Raw genomic sequence first — 11156 nt, 5'->3', positions numbered from 1 at the left:
TCTACATCACCAGATGTTAGGAGGAGCTACCACCCTCAACAGAGGAACAGCAGAATGCCACACTGCATAGTGGTAGTGCCCCCAGGAGACGACAGATCATTGCCAAAACTGATGGGGATGTGAGCAATAAAACCCAATCCAATCAGAACAAACTGTTACTGTGTATCATATGGCGTACAAAGTCAGCAAGTAGACGGAAATCTGAAAGGGCCATGTTAGGGATGTGAACAGAGTCTGTGCTTTCGTTTCTCTGATGACCAGACCCGAATAATCACAAATGAACTATATTAATTACATTGTTTGGTCAATGGTTTGGGCATATTCCTCGATAGCTCTTACATCTTAAATTAACCCATTTCTATTCATCTATGTATCGTCATGAAGCTGTGGCTTACTGGTAATGTTATGGGATCTTTCTCTTTCGGGGGCTACATGACATCTCCTTGACTCTGCCTACTGTCTCCCTCTATCTCTGTTTGGATTTCATGCCTGGCTTTACTCTGCTAAGCCATTGGCTGAAACAGCTTTCTTCATCACCCAATAAAAACAACACATCTACAGAAGGACATCCCACGTTATAGGCAGATGACCATTATTTCTGCAGAGGCCAGTCAGGACACACCAAGGGCCCAAACTGTGTCTACCATTTGTGCCACATGCCTAGATAAAGCTCCCAGGGAACATTAGGGAAGCTTTAAGAATAACGGGTAAGTTTCTTGTCAATTCGGCAAAGTAGAGGCATGGCATGAGAAACTGAAAGGAGGTTAAGAGCACTGGGTGCCTTTCAGAGGACCAGAGTCAGCTCCTGGCACCCAGATGGCGGCTCACAGCCATCTATAACTCTAGTTCTGGTCCACTTCTGAGGGAAATCTGAGGACCCTGTAAATATGTGATACACACACACACACACACACACAGAGACAAAACACTCATATATATATATATATATATATATATATATATATATCTGTTTTTGAAAAGAGATTAAATTGATTCCTAGAAGATAATTTTTCAAGCTGGGTGGTAGTAGTGCACACCTTTAACCCCGGCACTCGGGAGGCAGAGGCAGGCTGATCTCTGAGTTCAATGCCAGCCTGGTCTACAGTGAGTTCCAGGACAGCCAGAGCTACACAGAGAAACCCTGTCTCAAAAGAAAGATGAAAGAAAGAAAATAATTCTCCTTTATATATGCCTTTAAGGGCTAAGATTCAGAGCAACAAAATAAGGGTAATAAAGAGCTTGACTGGGGTGGAAATTTTGAAAACCTATGTGTGGGAACAGAGGCAACTCCAGTGCATTGTGGGAGATTAGGTACAGAATACTCAATAAGTCAGGATCTCCTAGAGGGCTGGGATAAGAAAGTTGGATTAAGGTACTTCCATTCCAACAGTGGTTTGTGTGTTTTTTTTTAAGATTTCATTTATTTATTATGTATACAACATTCTGCCTCCATGTATGCCCGCATGCCAGAAGAGGGCGCCAGATCTCATTACAGATGGTTGTGAGCCACCACGTGGTTGCTGAGAATTGAACTCAGGACCTCTGGAAGAGCAGTCAATGCTCTTAACCACTGAGCCATCTCTCCAGCCCTCCAACAGTGTTTGTAATATGCAAATCAGTTTACAGATGATTGGCTAAAGCAGAAATGATGTCAACGAAAGGCAAAACCTGTCATATGTATTTTGCCTCTCCATTGATGCTATATTCCAACCTTCCCCTCCCCCCAGTAACAGCAGCTGAAAGGCACACAGCTGTAGGCATCATTGTGAGCCATAGAGAAATACAGTGCTGTATGGAATACCCATGATTCATCCGTGTTTCCTCTTGTCTGCATGTAGCCTATGTCTGTATTTCAGGTGGATGTACTTGGCTGGCGTTTATTGAATTCTTATCTCAGGCTAACTTGTCCTATATCCTTTACAAAAAGTCAGCTTTGGTTTTTAGAAGTAAAGACCCATGTTTAACTGCTCACATGGAGATTAAACTTGTTAGGATCATCCTTTGGATGCTGCAGGTATTAAATTGTGGGCAGTTAAATGTCCAGTTCAACCTCATCTTTAATAGACCTTGTGGCTTTAACTGCATGTCTTGCAGAATAGTCCATACAGGTATGCACAGATTCTCACGGCTCTTTTTTTCTGTCACATGCCTCCAGGTGGCATCACCCAGTACCAGGCAACTTCATTGCTCTCCTGGAATTCGAGCCATTAAGGGTGAGAGGGAAGTGCCGGCTGGGCAGTGTTCTCCCAGTCAGCATGTGTTTGTAGCTTGCCTTCCTTTGGTTACCTCTCAGTTTTGCTCAACAACTATTTCTTACTTAAAGATCTAGCCAGGCATGGTGCCCCCACCTATAATCCCAGTAGTCAGAAGGCAGAAGCCATAGAATGGCAAGTTAGTGCGAGCAGGGACTCAGAGTAAGACCCTGGGGGGGGGGGGTGTTTTGTTTTTTTGTTTTTGTGTGTGTGGGGGGGGGGGGTTCGAGACAGGGTTTCACTGTAACTTTGGAGTCTGTCCTGGAACTAGCTCTTGTACACCAGGCTGGCCTTGAACTCACAGAGATCCTCCGGCCTCTACCTTTCGAGTGCTGGGATTAAAGGCGTGCACCACCTCTGCCTGGCAAGACCCTGTCTTAACAGTACTAGAGCCTTTGGCTTTGCAGACACAGAGGCCGTCCTATCTGTTTTAATACCTTGAGCTCAAAATACTTGTCATTTTTGCGTGTTTTCTTCAAAGCATTCCTTTCAGTTCTTTCGTGGCTTTGGTTACCATCTGAAGCAATCTCTAAATCTGCTTGTCTATACAGACACCTCTCCAAGTGCCGGCGTGTCAGCATAACAACACCAACAGCCACAGGTTTATTCCTCAGTGAATGTCCAAGCTCCACGGACCCACGCCCTTTAGGAAGCACTTCTACAGCCCCAAGCAACATGAAACACAGCCTCCCTACGGCATCTTTCTGTGTTTTCTATCCCTTCCTTCTCACTGGCTGTGTTGATGCTATGCTTCTAACCCACACCTCCGCACCCCAGGTTTCTGTGTTGTTCGTTATGTTTTCAATGTGCAGTCAACATACTTCTTCTAAGACACAAAAGTTGACATAAGCCTTGTAAGTAAATACACTGCCATATGTTGTCCACTACCCAGTTCTTGGGAACCTCCCATTCGTTCCTTTTTAAATATTTGGTTCTGTTTAATATGGATGCAAATTTCTACAGCCTTCTGAGGTCCCTGTTAACCCGCATCCCTTGCCTTCCCCATGTCCCAAGAGGTCTTGATTTGCACCTCTGAAACAGCCTCTAAATGCCACTCTGGGGGAGGCCCTGGGGAGGCTCTGCTCCCTACCTTCTCCATTTTAAAGAAGCTGAGGAATCTGGGCCTCAGTTATCTCGGTGACTTTGTTCCTCTGCTCGTTACTATGTTACTATGACAAATGCCTGAGAAAACAAGCAGAAGACTTGGGGAGGGAAGGGGTCTGTTTTGGCTCGTAGTAGGAGGATACAGTCTATGGTAATGGGCAAGTTCTGGCAGCAGGAAAGTGAGGCAGGTGGTCACCTTGTATCTGCACCCATGGTGCAGGAGGGATTAGAGCTGGAGCTCAGCTTGCTTTCTCCTTTTTATTACATCCAGGCTCCTAGACCATGGCGTGATGCCATCTACAGTTACCACAGGGCTCTTCCCACCTCATTTAACCTAATCTAAAAACTTTCGCCTAGGCGTGCCCAGCCCTTTGCTTTCTAAGTGATTCTAGAGGCCATCCAGCTTACAAGTGAAAGTCTGCCTGTTCTCTGGAGCCAGCGGGGGTCTGGCCTGTGCTTCCTGGGCCTCCTCTGCCCCGTGGTGTTCCACACAGGCGATTTGGTTGCTACTACAAAAGGGACTTGGTCTCCTGATTTCAGATGGAAATTGGCCTAAATCTTTTCTATCGTCAGATTACTCAATGTTTATCTCGGTAATCTGAAGCTGACACTAGATAAAAAGTATGTTAAGATATTACCTGCTTACTTCAGATACTGTTTGACCACATTTTATCTTATTTTCCTGTTCTTAGGTCTCTGTCCAGCATGGAGAGTGTCTATACGGTGTTGTGGGAGGAATGGGACACAGTGAAGCTTTCCTGATTGGCACTGGGATCAGGCTTGAGTTCAGGACAAGACTTTGTCCTCTAACACTGCTGCTCTGAGACCAGACCAGAACAGTGATGCTAATGCTGGCCTTGAATCCAGTGACCTGCAGGGGATCATCATAGGACCAAAAAAAAAAAAAAAAGTCTGTGGAAAGGAAAAAAACATTGGCTAAATTTCACAATATCATATTGCTACATTTGTAACTATTTACACTTTGTAAATGTACTGGGTCAGCAAGGAGGATAAGAACCAGGGAGAGGGCTTTTCACAAGTACATCCTTATTAACTGGGTCAACTGTGGATTGCATTGATCTACAGCCAGGAAACCAAAATGACTGGTCATATAAAATGGGAATATTTTGGTGTAGGAGGTCCTTCTGTCTGTGTGTGGCTTTTATTGGTTAATGAATAAAGAACTGCTTTGAGCCTATGGCAGGGAAGAACAGAACTAGGCAGGGAAAGCTAGGCTGAATGCTGGGAGAAAGAAGGGCGGAGTCACAGAGATGCCATGGAGCTGCGGGAGACTGATGTGCTGAAACTTTGCTGGTAGGCCATGACCTTGTGGTGATACACATATTAATGGAAATGGGTTAAATGAATATGTAAGAGCTAGCCAATAAAAAGCTGGAGCTAATGAGCCAAGCTGTGATTTAATTGATACAGTTTCTGTGTGATTATTTCAGGGCTAAATGTCTGGGAACCAACAATATTTAGTAAGAGGAACTATGAGCTATAATAATTGACTAAGATAGGTAGAACTCCAAAGAACACCCAAACCTGTGCCTGAGAACTAAGGACACATTTAGTGAAGCCAGGGATCTTCCCCAAGGGTACGATTTACACCTCACTAGAGAAGGTGTGGCTACAGACACTGGTGGAAGCCCACAGAAGTGGATCCCTTTTGCCTTAACTAAAGGTCAGAGAGTTTAAACCTGTTCTTGTGCCTTCTGGTTATTGACAGGAGATTTGACTTAAGGTGTGGCTACTAGCAAAGAAATCTTGACCTAAAGTATAGTTACTCGGTGTTTTGGTATTTAGATGATAACCATTTTGTTCCTGTATCATGATAAAAAGAAGTCTTTGGCTTTCTTCCCTGTTTTTGGATTGGGGTATTTAAAGATCTTAAGAAATAAATGTGGATAGATTCAGTATTTACTGGTTTGCCCTCCTGGTACAGTCTCTGTATTTTGTATCTCTGTTTATTCTACCTAACATTTCTAACCCACACGCCCCTACTCTGGATCGTAGGAAACCGTCGAGGCTGGACCCTGATGGATGTCACCCCCATGTGTGGCCACGACAGACACTGGAAAAGGAAATTAGCCAGAACTCACTGAGAGGCTGGTAGGCAGAAAGTCATTGCTGGCAGTGATCACAAGAAATGCTTTCCTAAAATGCACTGGGGCTGGGACAGGGTACCCAATGTCAGGTTGTCTGTGAGACTCGGCGGAAAGCCACCAACCAGGCTGCTACTGAAACCTGATAAAAACTGGCTCATGAATGTCCACTCTCCAAGGGCTGCTGCCAACCACAGAGTAGGGGTCAGAAAAAAGAAAACAAAAGCATGCAGATCTCAGAAGAGATGGTGTCTCAGCTTTCTATCCTGCGTTCTACTGGCAATTCATAACAATGCCAGAAGCAAAGGAGATGCCCTTATAAGGTTTTGTTCTACTATCAAGAGGCAATGAAATGTGAATTTGGAGCTGAGATGCAATAACTAATAACTGATGTGTGAAGTAAACTCAGCGTTAAATGTATGAGCAGAGTCTCTAGAAGAGTTTATTACAGGGCTGGAGAGATGGGGTTAGCATTTTACATCACCACACTGAAGACCAAGCTTCTCACACATGAGCCCTCAATGTACAAACCACACCCAAACCATAGCAGTCCTGACGAAGTTAATGGCAAGAGACTGAGGCAGTCTCTTCCTCTTGGTCCTATTTTCTTTCTGCTTCTATCATGATGCTGAACCCAACAAGAATTTAACCAGTAATTCTGTCTCTCTCTCTCTCTCTCTCTCTCTCTCTCTCTCTCTCTCTCTCTCTGTGTGTGTGTGTGTGTGTGTGTGTGTGTGTGTGTGGTTTTGTTTTATTTGAGAAAGGGCCTCACTAAGTAGCCTTGGCTAGCTAACCCTGAACTCAGACTGATCTCCCTGACTCAGCCTCCTAACTGCATGAAACCACAGTCAGTTCTTGACTATGACTGTAACTAAAATTCACTCTAAAAGAACGAGGGCCAGTGATGAGTTGTAAACCAAGGAAAGAGCTTTGGATTTAGAAACAGGTTGGGATTTTCATCCAGTTTTATTACTACTTATGTCCTGGGATTTTAGGATTTTTTTTTTTTTTGGTTTTTGGTTTTCAAGACAGGGTTTCTTTGTAGTTCTGGGGCCTGTCCTGGAACTTGCTCAGTAGACCAGGCTGGCCTTGAACTCACAGAGATTCACCTGCCTCTGCCTCCCAAGTGCCAGGATTAAGGGCACGAGCCAGCTCCACCCGGAGAGTTTTAGTTTCTTATCAATAAGAATTATCTTACCTTGCTGGGCGGCTGTGATACACACCTTTAAATCTCAGCACTTGGAAGGCCAGAGTCAGGCAGATCTCTATGAGTTTGTAGCCTGGTCTACAAGAGCTAGTTCTAAGACAGGCTCCAAAGCTACAGAGAAACCCTGTCTCGAAAAACCAAAAGAAAAAAAGAAAAAGAAAGAAAATTATCTTACCCTAATAGATTTAACTGTATCCCAATAGCATTATAAAGATCACACCCAACATGTCCTGCCACTAATTCACAGACACAGGGTGCCCATGCAGCTCCTAAGAGGCTCTCGGTCCTGTCCACCACTTTGGAAAGCCCAGCCCCTGCCCAGGCTGTCCCCATACCCATAGTATCTTAGAACACCTACTGGACCTGCAGGGTGGTTTGGAAATGCCCTGGAAGACACAACTTGGCCAACTACTGACTGCATCAAATACAGAAAAGTTACTGCCAAGACCTAGAACTGGTTTTCAGTGTGAAGAAGTGAAAAACTACCTTCTCTGTGATGCCACAGCATAACCCCCTAACACCCACAAAAATGCTACAGAGAAAAAAAGTATCACAAGATTACTAATATACTGTATATGGAATATAGCACTTGCCCAATAAGTCATGGCTGTTATTAAATGGCAATCTCCATTGCCCAATCCAAATATAATAAAGTCATGGCTGATGTGCCATTAAAACCCTTTTGTATTTGAGAAATGCACTGTTGATACACTTTTATAACAGATTAATACTTCAATGCTAAAGTTACACAAACACCCACACACTGTCTGTTACAAAATTCATCTTTATTGAATGAACAATCCATAAACAGAAGTCAACTCTACATGGATCAACTTTCTCTTCACTTCCCACCATTTCGTTTGGATTCTTGAAAACAGCTTTTATGTCATTAGATACAATCTGCTTCCTTTCAGATTGTTCAAAGCCAAACACAAAACACTGTATCTTTTAAAGGTACAAAAATAGGTCCTAGGACACAGCACTGTCCCAGTGAAGAAGGCACAGCTCTGTTATCAGGTCTTCTGCATGGGCGATGAGAGGCGGAAGGTCCCTAGCAGTGATCACAAAAACTTTTACGCCTTTTTGCAGAAATGAACAATTTGCTTACTTCTCTATGGTTTTCATGTACATAGTTTCAAATCTCATGAATAATATAAGCACATGGGCGATGCTAGGACTCAGGGATGGGGACATGGGAATCAAAGTCATTCTCAGTTCCATAGCGGGTTCAAAATAAACCAGGGCTACATGAGACCCAGCAGCAACAAAAAAGGCATTATATGTCTAATGCATTACATGTAGTTTATTGTTGGAAAGTCTGGCAAAGGTACACACGTAGCCCTGTGTTCTAGTTAGATTTCAACTGTTTGGATAAAACACCATGACCGGAAACAACTTGGGCAGGAAGTTTACAGTTACTAGTCCTTCATGGAGAGAAGAAGTCAGGGCAGGAATTCGAAGCAGAAACCTGGGGACAGCGCTGAAACAGAGGCCATGGAGAGAGCTGTTTACAGGGTTGCTTCCCCTGGGTTTGCTCAGCCTGCTTTCTTATACAACCTGCCTAGGACCACCTGCCTAGCGGTGGCACCACCCACACTGGCCGGGTCCTCCTACATCAGTGATTAATCAAGAAAATGCCAACAGACTTCTCGACGGGCAACCTGATGGAGGCCTTTCCCGGTTGAGGTTCCTCTTCCCAGATTAACTCCAGCTGACAAAAAAACTAATCGATATCCTCTAAATACACCTCGTGCAATAGATTAGGGTTGATAAACTGACGATGTACCGACAGTATTATGAAACGCCGGGAAGTGCTGAATTAGCTGGTACTGGACCTGTCTTGTCCGGAGCTTGTGTAAAAGTGTCTGTGCCAAACAGAAGCAAGGGCTAAAGGGGGTGGTGTCCGCTCCTTCCAGAGCAGGGCACTCCGGTTCACGCCGGACGGCGGTGGTTCTCCTCCTGTACGACTCACCCAGCTCTGCCGGAACTCTCGGGGTACACCACACTGGCCCCAGACCTCCCGCACGCCGCTGAGGAAGAACCTTGGGCGCGCTCCCGTAACCTGGTCCCTTCGATCACACCGCCAGGGCTCCCGCGTGCCCGCGCGCCGGAGCCTAGCAGAGCGCGCGCTCGCGAGCTCCCCGCAGCCCCGTGCTCATCCGGGTCTCGGCGAGCTTCAGCCAATGGAAGCTGCTCCCGGCCCCCCCGGGGGGAGCGGGGCCGCGCCTCCTGCCCCTCCCCGAGGCCTGCATCCCCGGCTATCATCCTGGGAGTGGAGGACACCCGCTGAGGCGGCGAGCACGGCTCCCCGGCGAGCACTGAGGTCCCGAGTGCCCAGCGGCCTCAACCGGTTCAGGAGCGCCCAGCACCGCTGCTCTCGCCGGGATCCCGGGCCGGCGTAGTAAACACACTTCAGAAACGTGAGGTGCCGGTGGTCACGTGGGGCGCGTGCCGGCCAATGAGGAGCCGGGGGCGGGGCGGAGGCCGCTGACGCGGCGGAGTCACCCGGGCAGCCTCGGGACCGGTGACCGGGCCGGGCTGAGAGAAACGTCTAGCGAGCCGGCCTCGCAGCGCCCGCCGGCCGCGATCCGAGCTGCCTGCCCACTCCGGGGGCTCGCGGGGGCCGCGTGTCAGTCGGTCGGTGGGAGGCCGCTCGGGGCGAGCCACCGTCTCCCCCGCGGGCCGCCTCGCTTGGGCGAGGTCTCCGTGACGAGCCTCCCGGGGCGGCTGCGGCCAGCTCGGGCCGTCGTGGCGGCTCGAGCCCCGCGCGCTTGCTTGCGCTCCGGGGGTCGCAGGCCCTGGAAGGTATGCGTGTCCTCCGGACGCCGGCCGCGGGCGCGGGCTCCTGAAGGACGTCGCCCGTGGACCACAGCGCCTCGGCAGCCTCCATTCATCTGCCAGCTGCGCGCTCGCCGCCTCCGCGCCCGGCCTGGGCGCCGCCTCCTCCCGTCCCCCCTCTGCCGTCCCTTCCCCGCTCCTCGTGTGCGGAGGTTCTCCTGGAAGCGCAGGTGCCGGTTATGAACCCGGCTTCCCTCCTTTGAAGCTCCCGGTAGAAGAAGTCGGGGTGACCCTCTGCGCCCCCCACCCCAGGCATGGGGGTGAACGCCGTGCACTGGTTCCGAAAGGGACTCCGGCTCCACGACAACCCCGCCCTGAAGGAGTGCATCCAGGGCGCCGACACCATCCGCTGTGTCTACATCCTCGACCCCTGGTTCGCCGGCTCTTCCAACGTGGGCATCAACAGGTGGCGGTGAGTCCAAGAGCGCTGGGGACACTGATCGCGGTGTTCACGAATCGGGGCTTGATGAGTTAGTTACTAGCAGATCTGAGATTTGGTTTTTCAGTCCAGAGACCGAATTGCTTACGTCGTTTAAGAATCGTAGATGTGGTCATTGCTAAATGGTAGAGACTTAATATTAAATAGAGAGAACTCTCGACCCGGAACGCCATCGGTAAGTTATGTGTCTGTGTTGATGGGAACTCTTTCCCTGATTTGTGAACATCAGGGAAATGAAACACTCCCAGGCCTCGGTTCCTTTTGCCTATGAAAGGGTTGCAATCTTTACTGTTGACGTGTGTGTCTAGGTAACTCACAATGCGGAGAAAAACCATTCATTTATTATAGCCGATTCCAAATCCAGCTCTCGTCCCCCTTGAGGTTAGAGGAGGAAAAGCAAGGGAAAAGATTACCTGAGTTCTCTTTGCTCAGCGCGCGCTCTCTCTCTCAACTCCTCCTTGTGGTTGACAAGATTAAGCACAGTTTTTTCTTTCGAGGTAAAATATAATCCTTCTAGGGAATCTACACTGGAAGAAACCCCTCAGGACTTTTTAGGAGCTGTTCCTGCAAAAACAGGATAGATGATTGTGCGGCTGAAGAGTTTGGCAGATGTCTTGATAGTGTCTGTGTGAGGCATAGCTTTGAATGAGAGAGATGGGTGTGAACGAAGTCTGCACTTTAAGGAAAAAAATATATAGTTTTTTAGGTAGTGAGACGTGCTGCAAAGAGACGAGGTAAACAGGAGTAGAGATGGAGCCACAATCGAAAGTGCTGTTAGGTAGCTGGGCATAGAGCTCCCTGGAAGAGAACTCGCCTAGGATGTGTGAGGTTCAGTCCTCAGAACCATGGGGAAAACTGTCAGTTGGTGTACAAAGAGCAGAGAATGTGACAGCAGGTTTGAAAGAAGTGATGGGATTTTAGCTGTCTAAGTGAGAACATTACAGGAAAGGGCCCTGAGGTGACAGTGCACTTGACCTTTGGAAGGAGCAGCCAGTCAGAAGGACTGGAGCAAAAGGAGTGGGGGAAGCAGGGTAACGAGGTTGGAGCTGTAATAAGGGCCAGATGAATAGAGCTGGATACGCAGTTGTGAGGTGAGTGAAGTGGAAGTGATCACGGGATTAGGAGCAGAGAAGTGGTGTAGTCTAACTCAAGTTAGTGCACACTGCATCAGGGTGTGCACTAACTCCCAGAAAGGGACAGGTCTAAACCGC

The 11156-nt window shown here is 47.8% G+C and overlaps 1 protein-coding gene across 1 annotated transcript in view; it reads left to right on the top strand.

Annotated features, from left to right (window-relative positions):
• The first annotated feature begins 9037 nt into the window (after nucleotides 1–9037).
• Nucleotides 9038–11156, top strand: part of Cry1 (cryptochrome circadian regulator 1) — a 53305-nt gene continuing 51186 nt past the window's right edge. Inside the window, exon 1 of the mRNA XM_041674912.1 lies at nucleotides 9038–9918. Coding sequence (XP_041530846.1) covers nucleotides 9761–9918 — 158 coding nt within the window. The 5' untranslated portion in view covers nucleotides 9038–9760. The remainder of the gene's footprint in view (nucleotides 9919–11156) is intronic.

This window comes from Microtus oregoni, unplaced genomic scaffold, assembly GCF_018167655.1.
Source record: "Microtus oregoni isolate MIOR12 unplaced genomic scaffold, Mior012 000001F_ref0000356, whole genome shotgun sequence".
Classification (NCBI taxonomy): domain Eukaryota; kingdom Metazoa; phylum Chordata; class Mammalia; order Rodentia; family Cricetidae; genus Microtus; species Microtus oregoni.
Note: the sequence above shows the minus strand (reverse complement) of the source record. Positions and strands in the feature narration are given on the sequence as shown.